This window comes from Lasioglossum baleicum, chromosome 10, assembly GCF_051020765.1.
Source record: "Lasioglossum baleicum chromosome 10, iyLasBale1, whole genome shotgun sequence".
Taxonomy (NCBI): Eukaryota; Metazoa; Arthropoda; class Insecta; order Hymenoptera; family Halictidae; genus Lasioglossum; species Lasioglossum baleicum.
The window spans coordinates 13,616,653-13,638,257 of record NC_134938.1 but is presented as its reverse complement, the minus strand read 5'-3'; the positions used below and the strand labels follow the sequence as shown (position 1 = coordinate 13,638,257).

The window sequence follows — 21,605 nt, the reverse complement described above, 5'->3', positions numbered from 1 at the left end:
AAATATTGAAAAGCAGGAAAATTTTGTGATTTTAAATCGTAGAAAAGAAGAAAATTGTGAAAAAGAAGAAAATCGTAAAATAGTAAAAAAGAGAAAAATTGTCAAATATCGAAAAGGAGGAAAATAGTGAAATTTCAAATTGTAGAGAAGAGGAAAATTGTATAATAGTAAAAAGAGGAAAATTGTCAAATATCGAAAAGGAGGAAAATAGTGAAATTTTAAATTGTAGAAAAGAGAAACATTGTAAAATAGTAAAAAGGAGGAAAATTGTGAAACCTCAAATTTGAAAAAAGAGAAAAATTGTAAATGTTAACTTTCTTGTGTTACACTTAATATAGCAAATTCGAAATAAATATCGCAAATTGTTTTTCTGGACAGGACAATGAAACATGAAAGATAAATTGAGGAACAATTTTTTAGCATTTCCTAGAAATCTCGACTACCATCAGCTCCTGTGTAATACCTTCGTTCAAAAAGCTGTCGAGTGTCCTGCACAAAGGATTGTTGCAGCTATTGTCTTTCGCTCATTAGCTTGCCTAATTGCAGTCATCCCGTCGTATCGGCAGCAAAGGGAACAAAGCCAAGAAATACGTGTTTCGGGACTAACCACCGAATTATGGACGGAAAAAATTGTGTTGGACACATATGTATTTATAAAACCGCTTTCTTTCAATAGAATTTCTCCATGAAATATTATTCGATGAAACAATAATTATAATACTCACGGAAACTCTCCGTACAAATCAAAGAAATTATTGCCAATCTTCATTTTGGTTACCTGCAACAAACATAAATCATAATATTACATTTGGATTACAAAAATAATCGAAGACACAAGAATAAAAAAGTTGTACCTGTATCTCACAGAAAAATTAAGGGGAATAAGTAATGTAAAGAAGTAATAATTAAAAAGAAATAATTAACTTATATAAGTGTTCTAGTTTTAACAAATCCATAAATTAACAACGTCACAGGCTAACATTCCATCATGTCGGCCAGGTGTGCTACACTTGACCTCGAATCTTCATCTTCAAAGTGTCACAAGCTGGGTCACTTCTTCAAATTCAAGTATAGATCATTATGCACGAGAACGCGCGTCAAATGCGCCATCTTGTGCGGTGTAATTGATTGCGGCATGGCGGAGAAAAATCTCCCTCCATTTTATATATATTAAATTCCACACTAAAAAAGTCGCCGCACAAAAAATTTAAAACAGCACTGCTTAAAATTCCACATCTTTTGTACATAATCATTCGGATTTAAATTGTTTGAAAATTGTTTCGTTTCGTCTATTATTTCAATCATTCATTCATGCATTACATAATTAATCCTTTTCATTAAATATACTTCCTTGGACGAGCTGATTCCTGAGATGATTTGAAGAAACTTTTTCCTTTGCGAAAATTTTTTCCGGCGCTTCGTTCAGGAATTATCAACGAAATACGCGGACCAATCACTCACGCCTTTACGTTGGACAGGCCCCACTCAGGCCAATGCCAGCGCCGCGCTCAGCGGGCCCGTCGCAGAGGCGGAGTCTCCACTCTAATTGCGCTCCGATTGGCCGGTGTTTTTCGTTAATAACTCCTGAACGAAGCGCCGGAGAGAATTTTCGTAAAGGAAAAAGTTTCTCCAAATCACCTCAGGAATCACTCCAACTACATTTTTGGGACATCCCGTATAAAATTAACGTTTTGCACTCGGTTGTCCCCTCTGAGAGACTCCACTAAAAGTTGCTGTACCATTATTCGAAATATTGTTTACATTATTAAATGTATCGGTATCTAATCAATTACTAAACATTTAGGTATTGTATGAGGTACTATAAAATAGCTCCGAATGCAAAGGGTTAAGTCTAAACTGTCTGAATAAAAGTTAGTAAGCCGTCTAATCGAAAATTCCCTTATACCACGAGCACGTTTATGCCTGAATGAATTTTTCGCGAATTACATAAATTCGCTTGGCATTTGGGGAACGAGCATTTAGGTGAATGTCACCGAAATTCCATCGAACGGATCGAACCCTTTGACAATGTAGCTCATTGTCCGAAATACGTGACTGGAATCGCGGTGAGCTGTCGAGAGAAAGAGACTTGCGAAAATTCCTGCAGACGCCTTTCGCGTTCCGTTTTTCCGCAGATTTCATACGGAGAGTGAGAGAGAAGGTAGTGGAACTTGGCAAGGACAAGCAGAACGACTTTGTGAGCCGTGTTCATGGATCAATGAACGTAGTGAATCTTGTGTACGAGGCGCGCTGACGTGCAGATGCACACGCATTGAATCGGAACAATTTCCTCGGAAGAGATCTTATAGGTATTCGATAGCTGAGACACGGCGGCCATTCAGACACAGGCGAACTTCTGGCCTCAGCTTGCTCGCCGCTGTATACATTAGCAAATGAAGAAGACTCTGTTGCACGCGGATGCACTCCACCAACACGCCGAATAAACGTCCGCCAATTTCTAATATGCACTCTCCAGAAACCAAGTGGATTCAAAAAGTTGCATCGCCATTTTTATTGTTCTCTCCGCCGCGCCGAGGGGAATGGCATACCGTAATATCTGGTCGGTTTTAAAAGGACTATAACTTTTCTAATATCGAAACGTAGCACTTGAATTTTTTTGGAAAGTTACAGGAAAAATGAAAAAAATAACAATTTATGGAAAAATTGCAATTTGTCGCATTTACAGAGAGAATGCTAACAGTTAGTGTTTAGAATTTTTCATGTCAGCCTACATTGAAGGATTAAAGAATACAGCTTTCGTTTGACAATCGAAAAAAAATTTTGGAAAAATTGAAGATTTAAAAAATGCAGCTTTCGTTTGATGATCGAAAAAAAATTTGGAAAAAATTGCAATTGGTCGAAATTACAGAGAAAATACTAAAAATTGTTGTTCATAATTTTTTCATGTTGTTTCAAATTTTGTTATAAATATATAAAATCCGATTTAGAATTTTGTGAACATTCTCGGATTATTGCACAGTGATTTTTCCATTTTCCTGATTAGGCGCCTCACTTTTGAACAGCTGTGTATGCTCAAGGACCACCTCCTGTCACGAACACCTTAATAGGTTTCTATCGTCCCGGGATACCGTGCAATCGATTAATAACAATCAACTAACGTTTGACTAGCCTATATTTATCGTGCTATTATGGGCGTTACATTTCGACAAATACGGTGAGCGTTCCTTCTCTCGACCTTGTTTCTTTTAATAATTATTTTCATCCACGTATCATCAGAAGTCACAAATAAATAGTTTCTATTACAATATTCCAAGTTTGAATAAAAAAAAATAATTTTTCAAAATGTATTTTTAAGATTCGGTGGGCACCATGCAACTTTTATTTATAATAATATCATTTGTTGTTCCTAAGATATTTAAAGAAATATTTAAAGAAATATTTAAAGAAATATTTAAAGAAAATATTACAATTTTCAAGGGCTGATTTCACCCCCATTGTGTGACAAAAAGCACGAAAAAGAATAGGTTTGTAGTAGGCGTGACTTACTCTACTTGCGAGCTAAGTTTCATAATTTTTTGAATTTGTATTAACATTGTCTCAAAGCAAGCACTATAGCAAACAATTACCTATAGTGTACGTTGCGCCGTCCAGTTGGAAAGTTGCACTCTTGCACTTCTTGAAGAGCTTTTGATGCGGATAGGGCGGCGGAAGTGGCGGAGGCGGTGGCCCCTTTGATTCCTGTTTGCTCATGATGTTCCTCACTATACCGTTTATTTTTTGTTCATGAATTATTTCTTATCACTGTTACCAACGTTCCACTCGCGAATGACAATTGTTTAAACAATTTATATATAATCGCCGATCGATTATATTGCACCACCCCCGCAAGAACGCATAATTCAATTACGAATCATGTTTACCACAGCAAACGAAATTTTTAAACGTTGTTACAGTTTAATAATTGTTTAAACCTAATTGATTTGCATTAATATTCAGTCTAGAGAGAAGTCGCCATTCAGTACAACGATTTAAACAAAATACAGTGAAGTCTTGATCTAAGAAAATGGGAGCAACACGATCTAAGAAAATTGCCTACCCCCTCCACAGCTTTTTTTAGATTAAGGTTTTTTCTTAGATCACAGGCTTTTCTTAGATCAAGATTTTACTGTACTTGGAAAGCAGAGATATAAAATGAGTGAAAAAGAGTAACCATACCGATTTAAAAAAGTAGAACAATTATAAATAAATATAATTTATGGTAGAATTCGAATTATATTATATTAATTTAAAAAATTGCTGCTGGCAGTGTGCACATTTAAAACAGAATATCATCCAATTAAATTGGATTGAAGTCAAGTCAATTTATTATTAGTTAATTCTGCATAAAATTAATGAAAAACGGAACCATAATAATAGGGAAACTATAAAACAATTACAAAAAAAATTGATTATGGCAGCATTCGAATAAAAAAAAATAAAAATCGCTTATTGAATCCTTTGTGCATAAAATCAATGAAAAATTAGCCACATCGATTCGAAAAATGTTAATAATAAAGATTTTTGCAGGTTCTGTTTCAATAAAAGAGTATGTACCACGTCCAAGGTAAATATCATGTTTCAGATCTTTCATATAACAATTACCTTTTAGAACTACCCGCGAGAATAGGAAAAGAGCAGTATCGAGTTTAAAATTTCACGGGTCACTGATCCGCGATATTAATGAGATTGAAATTCATTTCCGACAACGGGGGCGGCTCCCATGAACGGGCTTGATGAAAAAGCGTTTACTATAAGAGCCGCCGGAAATCCTGTTTTGCAGAGTATTGTTTTCATAAAGAGCGCTCTGCGAGAAGTTCATTTAAATAGCGCAAAAATGTGTTCTATGAACTTTGATAAAACAGGAGGTTCAACGTTTAGCGACAGTGACGCCCACGCGCATAAATGAGAGATTCGCGTTCGGGACACACCGATACACCTTTCCGTTCCGCTTTAAGACGGTCAGGGAAGTCTCGGAAAATTTCATAAAACGCTTGAGAAAGGTCACGTGATTGCAAACGTAAATTTCCTTTTGCTCTTTCCTACCTGGAAATAAGTCTACCATTAAGACGTGTCAGTTTAGATTACTAAAAAATGATTTTTTACAATAGTTTTTGCGATAAACAATTTTTTCAATGCACATATTTTTAGAATTTAAATATTGGTAAGATAAACAATTTTTTCACGATTTTAAAATTTTTTACAATTTATCATACAATTGTACAATTTTTAAATATTTTACAATTTACAATTGCACAATTTTAAAATTATTTACAATTCATAATTTTAAAATTTTTTACAATTTACAATTGTATACAATCTTAAAATTTTACTAGCCACGTGTTGAAAAGTGACAACTAGTCTTCACAAACAAAGAAAAGCGCGAAATCAAAAGTGATACCTCCCAAGGGAAGACTGTTCACTGTTCATTCGTTTTTGGACAATTATTGACAAGAAAATCTGCAATAAAGGTCCCTGAAATTTCCTAATGATTTTATAAATATTCATAACGCCCCAGTAAACAAGTTTACTCATATTCCCAGCTTCTCACTCGTTTCTAAAGTCCGCGATCTCGTGGGAAATAAGTTTCATGTTTAACTTTGCTTTTGGGGGTTAAAGGGCACCTGAAGTACCCTGCCCCGTTATACGTGTTCGAATGCATTCGAGGGTGCATACAGCATAAAAAGAAGAGGAAGAAAAAACGAAAGATTTCTGCGTCGGAAAGGTCACCGTGGAGATAAAAATATTCTTAGTAGCGCACTCGTCTTTTCATACCATTCAAATTGCGTATAGCACCGTGTGTGATATTGTTCGCATCGTCATAACTGAAAGAATTTCTTCTACGTACGTGTTCTTTATACATGTGTAGAGTGACCCGAAGAAAGTATCACAAACTTTCTCTAAAATCAGTGTTGTATTTTCATGAATTTATTTCAGGATAATCAATTAGTGAAAAATTCCAATATTTTACATCGATATCAACAGCATCGCTGACTGTGTTTTCTATTTTTTTCGAAATAAAATAGTAGAAAATGGTGGACGACATTTCAATTTAGCAAGGGTTGTCATCCGTCGATGTACTCATGGACAGAACAGGGAATAAAAAAAATCATTCATGCATTATTTAATTAATTCTCTTCATTGAATATACTTCCTTGCACGAGCTGATTTGAAGAAACTTTTTCCTTTGCGAAAATTTTTTCCGGCGCTTCGTTCCCTAGGAATTATCAACAAAAAACCGCGGACCAATCACTCACGCCTTTACGTTGGACGGACCCCACTTACACCAATGCCAGCGCCGCGGAGCGGGGCCCGTCGCAGGGGCGGAGTCTCCACTCTAATTGCGCTCCGATTGTCCGGTAGTTTTTCGTTAATAACCCCTGAACGAAGCGCCGGAGGGACCTTTTTCGCAAAGGAAAAAGTTTCTTCAAATCACCTCAGGAATCACGCCCTCTACATTTTTGGGACATCCCGTATAAAATTAACCCTTTGCACTCGGTTATGCCCTCCGAGAGGCACCACTAAAAAATCTTGAAATTTTCCATTAATTAATTACTGTTAAAAGCTGTACATTTTGAGTAGTCGGGGTGGTCTGGGTTAACGGATAACTCCGTCATTCTGTAACATATCGTTCCGCAAAAAATTGAGAATACAGCTGGTAGTTGTGTTAATACCACTGTAAAAGACCAGAATTTTTCGCTGTTTATTTCCCAGTTAAAAAAATCCAGAAAAAGAACAAAATTTGTTACTTTCTCCCTGAGTCGTGTTCGTCGGAATTGCGAAGTGTCGAACGAGGTTAGGACAATTCTCCCGGTGATTTCAGCGCTCGTAGAACACGTTCGCGAATTGACCCGCGACGGTTAGGTCCGGGGAACAAGCTTCGCGAAAATAAATGAAAAATTCCCAGCGCAGCAGTAAAACTTCCGAAGCAGTAAATTCTTGATCGCGTTTTCTGGGAAACCAGGCCATGGTGCAGAGCCGCAGTAAAAATCTCTCGAGCAACCACCGTGTAACACTTCATCATGATCCCTCCGGAGCGAGAGAGAGGAGGAGAGGGGATGAGGTTTGTTTTCTGTCAGGGGGTGTCGGTTTGCCAAAAGCGGCAAAGGGCAAAGTTCAATTCCACTTGGTAGACCGCGGCCCGCGATGAAAGTCCGTCAAACAACACGGCGAATTAGCAGGCTGCGCTGTGCCCCATGTGTGTGCACAGTGTCCGGGTATGTGTGCATGCAATTTTGCCGAAACTCGGCTACTGGTACAGTGAAATCGTCGTTATTTCCGCGAGTGTCGACGATTTCGCACGTTAACGCCTTGCTAATGGGAATTATTGCGGTTCGCGGCCACGAAATTGCGAACGAACGCGACTTCGCGGTTCTTCCGAATTGCCGATCGATCCGGTTCAACATACTGTACAGTTCTCGCGATATCTATAGTGTGATCCGTCACGTCATCGTACATCCGGGAAAACAAATCGAATTAATTGAATACATGTCGAAATTACAGTGAATACTCGAGTTAAGGAAAATCCTGAGGACCGTGCTGTTTCTTAGATCGTGTTTGAAATATACTCAAAATTGAATCCTGATTAGTTTTATTACAATCAGAGAAATGCCACAAGTACATCTGATGACGAATTCGAGGAAAACTATTTAAGCACAAAAATTGTAAGTTATCAATGTAAAACACTCGACCAATCGGAGCGCGTCAACAGTAGACGGACTCCACCTCGGAGACAGGTCCCGCTGAGCGCAGCGCTGTGATTGGTGAAATTTTTTCCATTGCGAAAATCTTCTCCGAGGCTTCGTTAAAGAGTTATCAAAGTAAAACACGGATCACTACGAGCGCAATTAGAGCGGATGGTCTCCGCCTCCGCGACAGGCCCCGCTGAGCGCGGCGCTGCCATTGGCTGAGACAGGGTCCGTCCGCTTTGAGCGCGCTCTGATTGGTCCGTGTTTTTCGTGTATAACTCCTGAACGGAGCCTCGGAGAGCATTTTCGTAAAGGAAAAAATTCTTTAAAATCACCTAAGGAGTCGCGCTATTTAAAGAAATGTGGGAAACAACATTTTTCAGAAACTCTGTATACTTATTCGAGTTGCAGAGGTGAATTTCGATGATATTGGTGTTTCCTGAAAGAATATTAGAGGTGCGTTTCTTTCTCGTCGAGAATTGCCTCCGCACCAATACGCCGGAATATCGACGACGCAGGGTGAATAGCTGGACACGGCCGAAAACAATCCTGGACTAAAATTCATCACCCAATTCTCGAGGACCCGGACGGGAATCGAAGCTATGGATGAAGAGAAAAGAGAAAAGGGAGACGGTGGAGAGCACGGGGAGAGCTAGTTTGCGGAGCAAATACCTCTCGAAATCTATTTCGCCGATATTCGTTGACGCTCTCTCTCTCTCTCTCTCTCTCTCTCTCTCTCTCTCTGTCCCGAAGGTATTTGCGATTTTAAGCCAAACAAACGGCGCGACGGCGCGGCACTAAAAGAATCGAAATCGCACGGCGCGGCGCGGCGCGGCGTTAAAAAGTAAAGAGTGTTTCGACGTGGTTGAATCCGTCATCAGCGGTTTTTCGCGCAATTTCCGCGAGATGGTGAGGAAGCGGGTGTCACCCTTTTCGGGGCGGTGGCAAACGAGACGATGCGACTGCCCTTCGACGATGGGGATACGTCACGATCGAGGAAGTGCACTTGACAAGGCCACTCGGTTCGGGAGTCACGTATACCACGCGAACTATTAATTCACCGAGGCCTCTTGAACGAACAAGGCGCCGCGGAACGAAGACAGCGAACTCTCCGGCGAGCGACGCGAATGCTAATTCCGCGGGGAAAGATGAAAGGGAACGATTAGCGGACCCCGGTAAAATCCGAAATTTGCCGTTGCGATTTCAAATGATCCTGTGACACGTGATCGCTCGACATATGTCCGTTCTTAATGTTAGTTTATAAAAGTATTGTATAGAAAAAAATGAAATTCTTATAAATAATTACGAGAATTTACTAGAACACGACACATTATACCAAAATATACCAGAATATACTAGATCATATTACAATATTCTAGAATATACAGTTAGGAGCAAAACTGATCATACTCACTTTAAATCAGAATCAGTTTTTTATGAATCGACCAAACGACTTCAATTTCTCGCTAGAAGAATTAGTTTAATAAGTGACGTTTAAAAAATATGTTGAAAAAATGCATTTGGTCAGAATTGTGAAAAACAGTAGTAAAAATTTATTTTTATGACTTTTTTTTTCATTTGAACGATGTGTTTGGTCACACACACACAACTTGTATAAATTATGTACGCTCCGAAAATTTCATTGAAATTGGTTAATTGGTTTACGAGTTATAAACGATCAAAAGTGGTAAAAATTGCAATTTTTGAAGATTTTTGGCATTTCTACCACTGTTGATCGATTATAACTCGTAAACCAATTAACCAATTTCAATGAAATTTTCGGAGCGTATATAATTCATGCAAGTTGACCAAACACATCATCTACATTTTCGTTATTGGCCCAGCTAAAACAGTCGTAAAATGCATTTTTTCAACATATTTTTTAGACGTCACTTATTAAACTAATTCTTCTAGCCTTCAGAGAAATTGAAGTCGTTTGGTACATTCATAAAAAAGTTATTCCGATTTAAAGTGTGTGTGATCAGTTTTGCTTCTAACTATAATAGAATATACTGGAATATCTTCTTCGAATAATTATAATCGTTTAAACAAACACAATACGAAATTAATTTATGGTAATTTTTACAGTGAACCATTATACAGAAGGATTAGTAAATAATATCTGCGAGCGATCAAAGAAATATTCCACTGGACATTTAATGATAATGATAATGATACCGTTCGAAGGATTAATATAACATACCTGGAAACGATTAAAGAAACACGTATATTCCGGGGAACGTTTAAATGATAATTTTGCATTGACTGCAGTGGTTTAATAAGCACCGCATCGTTCGCAACGTCGATGCCATAACAGACCCAAAATGAAGCATAGAATTTCGCATATGCGAATGGGAAGTGGGTCAGGAATGCACCCGGTTTGTTCGCCAATCAGTCGAACGTCGAACAGTTTCTGTTCGATGCGCCCTTAATGCATCTTAATTGTACAGTTTAATAATGACGGCTTACGCTTACGCGGAGAAGTTGTTCAATCAGGATTACGTGTTATGGCGAGTTTGAATCGTGTTTTATGCAGTGACGACATTATTAGTCGGCATTCGCCGGGAAATGGGGTATGGAAAGCGCGTTAAAATACTCTGTAACGAGCAGGAAAACATTTTGTCCTCTTTTGCGCTGAGAGAGAGACGGTTTAATGTTTTCTGCGCCCAGCAAGGAGCGAGTGAATTTAAAAACTGGAATATTCCCTCGTAATTTCGTCGTTCCAGGTACTTCTGTTATTATTTGCTATGCTGTTGACCGGTTGTTAACGTCACTGCTTCTCGACAATTATTGCCAATACTTTCCAGATGGGAAACTTTTTTTTATACATTCGTGGTGGGAGCACATCTTTTTACAAATAGGAAGAAAGGGAGTAGAATTTCACGGAACTAAAATAAGTGGACTTTGAAAAGGACTTAAAACGAGTAGAAATTTATACAGAAACATATATTAAAAGGAGCTGAATTTAAAAAGAATAGAATTTATATAGGAATTAAGAAGAATAGAATTTAAATAGAAATTAAGAAGAGTACAATTTAAATAGAAATTAAAAAGAGTAGAATTTAAAAAGAGTAGAATCAAAAAGAGTAGAATCAAAAAGAGTAGCATTAAAAAGAGTAGCATTAAAAATAGTAGAATGAAAACCAATAGAATTCAAAGGAGTAAAATTAAAGGGTGCAGAATTAAAAAGAGTAAAATTAAAGGGTGCAGAATTAAGAAGAGTAGAATCACAAGAATTAGGATTAAAAAGATTAGAATTAAAAAAAGTGAAATTGAAGGGTGCAGAGTAAAAAAGAGTAAAATTAAAGGTGCAGAATTAGAAAGAGTAGAATCACAAGAATTAGAATTTAAAAAAGTAAAATTGGAGGGTGCAGAATGAAAAGGAGTATGCTGAAAAAGAGCAGAATCTAAAAGGGAACTGAAAAGAGTAATAAAATTTAAATTAACCATAATAAACCATAATATTGAATCGTGTATTGCAAATCTACGTATTGCGACTGTGTGTATTGCGAAGAACGAGTGCAGCAATTTCCAACAATTTGTGCCATTTAACCGTCGAAAATCAAAGAAACAATTTGCCCCCAGTAAACCGATTTCACTCTGCCGTGGAGACAGTTTATTGAATGAAACGTTCGACCACTTGCGAACAGTGAGTTCGAAAATAGATTCCGATCTTCTCTTCTTTCAGTATCGCCAGATAATCGAGATCACAGAGTTCGATTCGAGGAAAGAATCGACTGGTTTGAGATACAGATAAAATTCGAACACAGTGGAAAGGAAATTTGATCGTGATTTCAGCAAGCAAATCCTGCCGAATTACCGAGGTCGAAGTGCACCGTGCGAGACAGAATCGATTCGGAACACAGTACCACGAATTCGGGGCTACGGAACCGGTTCGTCGCTTTCGAGATGGATCGATCCGGTGAATCCGTAATCCTTGATTAGTGTCGACAAATTTTCGTTCGCGCAACATTTGAACGGTGTCCAAGCGATTGCGAGCATTCCGCTTTGTTTCCTCGTAAATCGCGCAAATCAAGCCACCTGCAGCCCCGAAATCCGTCGTTTCGCAATTAACGAATTATTGATCGTGCCGAGAGGCAATTTCATCGTCTAAAAATGTTTCTTCTCGTTTGCCAGCAGTAGAATATTCTACTTCCCTTGAATTATATGTGGATAAAAGTATAGTTGTCGCAAAAATATGTTGCACTTCTTCGAACAGATTGATTCCTGAAGTCATTTTGAATAACTTTTTCCTTTACGAAAATTTTCTCCGAGGTTCCGTTGAGGAGTTATTAACGAAAAACGCGGACCAATCAGAGCGCGTTCAAAGCAGACGGACCCCGCCGCGGCCAATAGCAGCGCCGCGCTTAGCGGGGCCCGTTGCGGAGGCGGAGTCCATCCGCTCTAATTGTGCTCGTAGTAATTCGTGTTTTACTTTGATAACTCTTTAACGAAGCCTCGGAGAAGACTTTCGCAAAAGACAAAGTTTCTTCAAATCACCTCACGAATCACTCCTTTCAATTGCAAAATTTTTGGGACACTCTGTATATACCTCTTCTTTAGTTTGAGCAAGTATCAGTGCAACCACTTTCAATAAAATTTGTGTAAATCTGTTTGTTGTGAATATTAATATTTTTATCAGCTCAGCTTTAATGTTGTCCAGGCTGTCGAGTAAAGATAGTGCCCCTGTCACGCAGACAATGCAGCAGCAGAAATTCGTCATTCAACTTTTCCCGCTGTTTTTAATAACAATCCCCTGGTCTTACGTACTGTCCAAGGGGTAGGCTTGATTTTACTGACCTACATTTTCTCCGTCAGAATTAAATCAAATTCCAGATCCACTTTAAGTGAAATCTGTCTGCCATGGTTGAAGGGGGTAAATTGGGTATCTATCCTCGCCCAAGGGCACCGGGATAATATTTATACTATTTTTCTGCTGCCTTTGTCCAAGCGAGAATCAATTCAATTACCAATATGACTCGTTTCTGTCAGAATAATTACTGGACCGCCGATTTTATTTGCATTTCACTTCTGCTTCTCATATTTATACAGATTTTATGCGTTTATGACAAAAGTGTAATTGAAAATAGTGAATCATTCTTCATTGGGAGAATTTGAAAATATTATTTGGATAATCGAGGTTCTACTAAATCGCGGATTAGACGAGCAAAGGAGGTCCGAAGTGTATCATTCTAACCAGGAAAATGTCGCGGCTATATTGATCAAGGTTCCGTAAAAAAATAATTTAAAACTTTGTAGTTTCAAGAAATTTTTTTAACAAATGCAAAGGTGAGAATTTTTTCAAAATTATGATTGCGGACAATAAATGGTACTTTCATCTCCTTTTTATCTGATATCAGTAGCTGTTTCCGACGAGTGTGTTAACACGTTTAATGTCATCGCCATGGATATGTGACACCCATAATCTATCGGTTTACTTGAAGCTAGCCTAATTAATTTCGTACACGTATATTTCACGCCATGAAAGTAAATCTTTATACAGAATAACACTTTTCTGAATCGATTGTGGGAAGCACTTCAAAATTACTTTCTTCTTGACATGATCTTGATAAATTAAAAATTACATACAAAAAACGAAAACCTGCTAAAATATTGCTTTTCATATATAATAAAAAAAATTGTATTATTCACACATGACTATGAAAATTGTCAGTATCAACTCAGGGTCGAATGTTCCTTCAAAACAAGCATACGAAGCTGAAAAATTCCTGTTTAAAATAGAAAAGTGCTCGAAAAACAAAAACCTCAAAAAATATTGTTTATCGCGTACAATAAAAAATTGTATTATTCACACATGACTACGAAAATTGCCAGTATCAACTCGGGGTCGAATGTTCCTTCAAAACAAGCATACGAAGCTTAAAAATTCCTGTTTAAAATAGAAAAGTGCTCGAAAAACAAAAACCTCAAAAAATATTGTTTATCGCGTACAACAAAAAATTGTATTATTCACACATAATTACGAAAATTGCCAGTATCAACTCAGGGTCGATTATTCCTTAAAAACAAGGATACACAACCTAAAAATTCCCATTCGAAAACCGAGAAAGGCGCGAAATTGTTGACCGCACAGCAGCTCAACCAAAACCACACAATTTGGCGCAAAATCCGACGTCCATCACGCGGGTTCACCGAAATCAGGCACTCACATAAATAGCGCGCGTGGGGGGTTCTGTCTCGGCCCCTTTAACAGCAATTCCCGTTTTTATGTATGGGGGAACGGTTCACATGATTTCGTGTGTCGTGGTCGTCGAGGACGACGCGCGGAGCCGCCGGCACTGAGAAGCGGATTCGCGCGGCGACCGAATTTCGCACGCGAAGACGATTTCGCGCGCGCACACGTAGAAACGCGAAACTTCCTCGCCGGAGGAATAGACAGACGTGACTCTCCACGTGTCTCGGCTCGCGGTGCGACTCGAAAGCTCAAAAGCTCGCCTTGAAAGCCGCGCAAGCGTGCCTCCGCGGGACGCGTCCGCCGAAGCCAATCCGTGAAAGCCTCTCTGTCCGGCTCCAGCTGAGAACCGAGAACGGAAACGCGTTCGAAGTTCCCTTTCTCGAAAACCTGGTCAAAAGTCGATTATTTACACCTTTCGTAACAATTTTCGAAACTTGTTCGGACTTCAAACGTTGCTGCGGATGTGGAAACATTTTGCTCGGCACTGAAACCAACGTGGACCTGAAGAGCGAAGCTTCTTCTTTAAAACCAGCCCTCGAACGTCGCTGTACCATTTTTTTAGCCGGTCTAAGCAATTTTGAAAAGTACGTGATATCGAAAAGTCAATTTTTGAAGGAATGTGGCTTTAGTAACATTTTGCAAATTCAAATGCTTCTGCGAAGGTGGCAAAATTTTTTTCGGGACTAAAACCAACCTTGACTTGAAGAGTGAAGCTTCCTCTTTAAAATGAACCGTCGAACGTCGCTGTACCATTTTTTTCAGCCGTTCTATGCAATTTTGAAGAGCATGATGTAACGTGTAACAGTTCGGAAACCTTGATAATATTTTTATAAATTGTTTGAGGGTGTTTCAAGGTCATTCAAGGTCATGAGGTGCACAGGATACCTAACCTAGTTGCGTTCCTGTAAATCTCGAGGAGTTAGTACATATCACAGTGGAAGAAAATAATTTTACAATATTCGGCCTTAAACGAGATTTTAAGGTCATTGACGGTTTTATACGGACTATATATAGTTTCTTCGATGTTCTTGTAGAGAATGAACAGACGAGTTCAATGACTACCATGAACATACCATTACGGCCATTCGATCTTGGTATGTTAGGTCTGTGAGTTAGGCATGTTACCTTTCAGACAGGAATATATCGAGATTGAAAGATCGTAACAGTATGGTCATGGTAGTCGTTGGATTCGTTTTTGCATGCTCTACAAAAATATTTAAAAAGAACATGAAGTACTGTTGAAAAAAAATATCGATGACCTTGATCTCTCATTTGTCAGGAGGTATAACTTTGCTCTGAGAAATTTTTGTATACGATAATAATTATTCGCTAAGTTGAAATAATTTTTGAATGAAAAATTGTTTAATACAAAAATTGAATATTACAAAATTTTCAAGTCAACTTAATTGTTTTTAATGGAACCATTCGGCCCTCGATTAACCGGATCCAGATTATAAACAAATATGCGTTTGAATATGACTATATTAGGAAGGGAAATAAATTTTATTTCGGAATACAATGTACGTTTTAATTATTTCCCTCGGGTCCTGATTATCCAAGCCGGTTTATCGAGGTCCCACTGTATTATCGAAAATATGTTTTGAAACCATAAATCGACCATACAGCAACCACGAGAGAAATTCGAAGTTTTGTAATCGCAAAAGTAGCCGGAACCCCGGGGAATCCCACACGGTTTTCGTCTGCGTCGACCGTGTTTGTGTTCCCATGTGCTCAGATTGCACTAGCACTGCAATTCGGCGGCGAGGACGTTGATTGAACGACGCGCGTTTTGGTTTTGACCCGTTTCGACGGCTTGTGTTCCAGTTTGTGAGCAAGGAAAAAGTGGCCGCCGTCAACGTGTATCGTTCACAGGCAATTTTTCAGACGGATCATAGATGGAACTAGCAAAACGTGACTAGCTTTTGGCCGTTTCCAACTGGGCAGCGCAATATGCACCACATAAATCGAGATACGCCCGGGCAACCCAATTGGCGAAGATTAAACACTGGGTAGGTAGTACTATTATTTCAGTTTTACTACCACCAGTATGACTTCGCGCTATTTATACTGTTTAGACTGGCGTGGGAGACGCTTCCTTTCCCAGACAAAATGGAAATCGTCGGTTTCATCCAACAATATTTTTATTTAATTTAATTTCGTTATTTTGTCGATGTTTCATATCATTGGAATATAATCTCTTATTTATTATTAAACTTAGAAGTCGGTCAATGTTCTTGACGTTGAAAATCTAGAATTTTAATTAGAACTGCATAGAATTGCAGGAAATCCGGTGGAATTGGACAGAATTCTAACATCTAACAATATTTTACGTCAATTTAATTTTGTTATTTTATCAGTGTTTTATTTCATTAGAACTTAATCTTTTATTTATTATTAAATTTAGAAATTAATTAATGTTCTTGACGTTGAAAATCTAGAATTTTATCTAGAACTGCATAGAATTGCATGGAATTGTCTAGAATTGCATGGAATCGTCTAGAATTGCATGGAATCCTCTAGAATTGCATGGAATCCTCTAGAATTGCATGGAATCTTCTAGAATTTCACGGAATTGCGCGGAATTGAATTTTAATGAATTTTAATGAATTTTAATGAGTATCCCGAAATGATATTGCAAACACAGTACGTAAATCCCCATTCTCCTACAAAAATTATCGTCTCGCAATAACATTGAAACTCTCATATTAAAAATTTATCTCTCGCATACGTCCATACTAAAAAAAGAGGCAAATGAAAATGGCGACCGTGATGAGCAGACATTTTGCAAAATTTATGCCGGATGATACGCTCTTGCGATTGCAATTCAACCGCGGCGTTTTTTTTTTCGCACGCGAACCGAGAGTTGTAAAACTAATTTTATTTCCCGCGTTTTTAAAAAGTCCGAAATTAAAGAACTCGCGTGCTGAAAGTTGTTAGAAAAAAGTCTCGCGGTCTCGTTGAATCCGATGGCAATTACGTAGGTTCGTGTTTGGAAATTCTTTGAGTAATTAGCTGTTGTTAAGACGCGATTAAGTAACAATAATAGCTGGCATCAGGGTCTGGCGAGCATTTTCACCAGTTAGCTGGAAAGCATCAACGTAATCTACCGAAAGTTTTCCTATTTGCCAAACGTTTATTAGCAGAACTTAGACTGCACAACAGCTTGGGAAAGTGCAGTCGAACTATGCGATACACTTCTGTACTCGGGTAATCTGCTATTAACAATTCAAATGCAAACTGACGTCGGATTCTATTAGAAACCATTCCAAGTGCTATTGTCAACTGAAGATTGTACTGAATTAATGTAGATACCGTGGTAACATGATGTTGTGAAAGGTTCTGCATGAGATATCATGCTTGCGAGATCTTGATTGATGATCTCCGTTTGAGAAAAAGCATACACTGCGAGATAGAAGTGGAAGACGTTTTGCTATGATCCAGAAATAATGGCCGAATTCTCTCGATGCACATTTTTGCCTGCAGACCATTTTTGTAATAAATCTTGCTGCTTGTCTGGCGTTAGAAAAATCATTTTGAGGAACCAGATTTATTAGAAAAATTATTTTGAGGAACCAGATTTGTCAGAAAAATTATTTTGAGGGACCAGATGAGTTAGAAAAATTATTTTAAGGAACAAGATTTGTTAGAAAAATTAATTTCTAGTAATAAGAATTGCTGGAAAAGTTATTTCGAGGCAATAAGAGATAGAAAAATTATTTCAAGTGACTACAGTTGTTAGAAAAATTATTTTGTGGCAATGATAGCTAAAATAATTAATTTGTGGCATTAATATTTGATAGAAGAATCATTTTGGGGCAACAAGAGTAGTTAGAAAAACTAAAATAATGAACGAGAGAATATTCTAATCTTTAAAAATTTCTGATTCCATATTTTTGGGACACCCAGTACACTTTTCCGATAAACGTTGCCGCATGTTCCACGCTAAAACGTAAAAAAGTTTTTTCGTTCGATACAGCGCAGTCATCGGCGATGTTTGTTTAATTTGTTTGCAGAAGCTGTGTTTGTTAATTAGGGCGGTTGCAAACTACGTGCACTAACACCGTCGATTACTGTGAAATGTTCGTATTTATTGTTTAAACAGCTTAAGCAAATAAATGTAACAAAATTAAAAGTCAGTAAAAAAGAAAAATATAATTTGATGTTTTTATTTTTATTAAATATATCCTTCTTAGTTTCGAAATGTTTTAATTTTCACCGATAAATTCCGAGTTTCAAGAATTTCCATGATTTTATTACTCGACGAAATTTTCCTTTGATTTACAGCGGCGAGTGTACGTTCGTTTTTAGCCGAGTGAATTACTGTAGGGATTTAAATGGATCCACGGTGTTATTTCAAGCCCGATGGAAATTATTAAGGATCGTTGAAAATAGCGTTCGCTATGTTCGGGGAAAACCTTCTCGAATTTTAATGCGAAACTTCATTTTTGGTCCTCGCTGCCGGAGCACGTCCTTCAACAAGTTAAGCAAGACCTCAACCACCCTCTCTCAATATTATCTAACAGTAAACGATTGTATTACGAGACACTTTTTTGTTTCTAGACGTTTTAATTAACATGCTATTCCAACATAGTTGCAGTCAGTGAAGTTTTACAAGTTTCATAATATCGACTATATTCTTGGCGCAGGAATTTTCAAAATTCAATTTTCAACTCACAAAATTAACTTCCGTTTATTATACAGGATGTCTCAAAATTCCTTCAACATGTACAAATTTTTATATGAGAATTCTGTGCATAATAATAAAAAAATATTTTTAAAACGAGACAGTTTATACTATAATTTACATCTAATTCGTCTAAAATATTACTAAATTAATTTTTAAAGTGGGGGAGGTTCCTGAGATCATTTGAAGCAACATTTTCCTTTGCAAAAATGGAGTCGGCGGCTTCGTTAAGGAGTTGTCAACGAAAAACACGGACCAATCAGAGCGCGACCTAGACGCGTGTTGGCACAGTCGTGTTTTTCGTTAATAACTCCTTAACGAAGCCGCGGACGCCATTTTTGCAAAGGAAAATGTTGCTTCAGATAATCTCAGGTATCGCCCACTTCCAATAAAAATTTAAAAATGAATTTAATAATATTTTAGATGAATTAGATGTAAATTATAGTATAAACTGTCTCGTTTTAAAAATACTTTTTCATTATTATACACAGAACTCTGATATAAAAATTCGTACTATTGCCATATATTTATGGCAATGTATCTCCTAGAACCGCTGCGCCCGACGGAAGGTTAAAATAGTATGTACACAAAAGTGCATTGTCTTGAGGTGCACTAACAGCTAAACAAATGCGACAGAATGTGCGTCGCACAGTTTGGCAATGCTCTGAGCAAAATAATGCGTAGAACAAGCGCCAAGAATGTACTCGTCTCGATGTTCATCTGTTATACTCGGGCCAAGAACAGCGACCATGAAATAAATACAGCCTCGAAACGAGTTAACGACGTACATATACAATTTCGCGAGACTGTTTTTGTTATAAAACACAGTTTCAAGTATCAAAGTGGCGATTCTAGAATAAATAAATAGTCAATAGTAAAGGAGAGAAAATTAATTCCAGTCGATTTTAACCGGAAATGACTCGTTCGATAGCTAAGGACCATTTCTGTCAAGTTTCATCCCCTTACTTCGCCTATAAGGGTGGTTACAGGGAAATTTAAGGAGACAGAGAAAAAATCGAACTGTTTAACATATTGAAACATATATTTGAGAATTTTTTTCGATTTTTCAGTTGCAAACTTTCCTTGTAATAAATGGAAAACCGTGGTCCGTGGTGGAAAATTTCAGATTTGTCACAGTATTTATTGAATATTGGCTGCTCTTTGCTTTACCGGACTCCAAATTTGTGCCTTTCACCTATACATATAGTATTTGGTATGTAATCCAGTAGATTTGTACCCAGGGCGGCTGCAGATCGAAGTTTCGATCCTGTAGGATCAATTCAGGAGTTATGCTTGCTTAAAGTTGTGCATTTTTCAGTGTTTTTTACAGGTAAGGACGCCGCCATATTGGTTTGTAGTGTCGCGCACCGCCAGGTGATAGTCGGTTGGTGATTATGTCGGGCGGGGGGGAAGGTAAGCGGCTCCCGGCCGTCACAACAATCCAATATGGCGGCGTCCTTACCTGTCGGAAAGCTGGAAATATGCTCAACTTTAAGCAAGCATAACTCCTGAATCATTGATCCTACGGGATCGAAACTTTGATCTGCAGCTGCCCCGATTACTATGTAATCTACTGGATTACATACCAAATACATCATAATTTATAGGAGAAAGTCACAAATTTTGAGTCCGGTAAAGTAAAGTTTACCCTAGTGATTTAGGGTACATTTTTTGTTTTCTTCCGCAGTGCTGTTGACTTTCTAATTTTCGTCGGAGGATACGCATAATTTAATTCGATAATCCTGTATCGGGTTACACGCCTCGAAAGTTTGATGTCAAGGAAGAGAAGGGGATTCTTTAAAAGTCAGCCAGAGGTCTTCAGAAATCGAATCACAGCAGTGGAACGTATTGGAGCCAATGGGGTGGAAAATTGTTAGCTGAACTACTGAGGATGAAGGGTTCGAGCATAATCCAGAATAAGTATGCGCAGACAGATTGTCAGTAGCGCTGCACATTGTTAAAATATGTACAGTCGGTGATGTTACCAATTGTTTAGAATGTGCATTCAATTATACAGGTATCACAACATCGTCTCCATTCGTTAGAAAAGCAGAATGTCGTAAATAACAAAGTTGAAATTCAGAATTGAGTTCAAATTTTTAACAATGAATTCTAAAATTATACAAAATTATAATATACAGCTTAATCTAGAGAAAAAGGATCTAGAGGTCCTTCTTTTTTACTATTCTTTTCATATTTTAGAAAAGCCATATGTTATACTTAATCAAATATAGTAACCATAAGTACTGCGGCTGAAATAAATGGCGGGTAGCGGACGTGTGAATTCGACAGGTAATAAATCGCGAATCGAACGCGAATCTCGAACCCCAGATTTACAATCCTGAGCGGATTGGAAACGGAATCTGTGTCGTCTTCGGTATCGACGGTACAATTTATGGAATATTGTTACACGAAATGAGCAATTGTAACAATAAGATTTTTTCTAAAATAAAAGATTGAAAAGGATTACTCGTATTTCTGCCAATTAATATTTTTGTGAGATATAAGGGAAATTCAATCATTTCTTTGTGCATAAAATTATGTCTAATTACAAAATATATCTATACGTTTATTATAATGCAGGAATATTAAAGGAACAATTCCCACAAAAAATTTTACTTTTCCAATTTTGGTTTCACCAACTAAATTATTCTAATTTTGCTGAACTTTTTGGAAGTTGGTTTCTGGCAATCAAGGTGTTAGAATTTCATTCAGAATATATTAAGTTATTAAAATTACGAAAACGATTTCACGAGAAATTATACAAATAAAATTTTATAATTTACATTATATTTAAAATTAATTAATAAATATCAGTGTCTAGCGGTAAATTTTGTAACAATTCTTGATACCTCGAGTTTCAAAGAACCCCGAAAGCGGTTAATAAAAAGCGATCGACCGATAACACAATTTCCATCGAACGACTCTAATTGAATTTCTAAATTTTCCCGCATTGGCAAATTAGGTTTCAGTCTGTGCGTCCTTTGTGCGGCTCCCGCCTTTGCTGGAGTATCGATCCGTCACTGCACGAAATGCACCA

General features: G+C 37.7%; 1 protein-coding gene across 5 annotated transcripts in view; it reads right to left on the bottom strand.

Moving 5' to 3' along the window:
* LOC143213100 (dual specificity calcium/calmodulin-dependent 3',5'-cyclic nucleotide phosphodiesterase 1-like) overlaps positions 1 to 21,605 on the bottom strand; it is a 192,907-nt gene that overhangs the window by 124,119 nt on the left and 47,183 nt on the right. Inside the window, exons 1-2 of one of the 5 annotated variants that reach the window (XM_076432653.1) lie at positions 13,727 to 14,965; positions 3,588 to 3,958 (exon numbers count right to left, since the gene is read on the bottom strand). The exons of 2 other annotated variants lie outside the window; for them this stretch is intronic. In XM_076432653.1, the coding sequence (XP_076288768.1) occupies positions 3,588 to 3,711 (124 nt within the window). In that variant the 5' untranslated portion in view covers positions 3,712 to 3,958; positions 13,727 to 14,965. Of the gene's footprint in view, positions 1 to 3,587; positions 9,308 to 13,726; positions 14,966 to 21,605 lie in introns of those variants that run through there. 2 more of the 5 variants (XM_076432654.1, XM_076432656.1) reach the window with 2 other exon arrangements.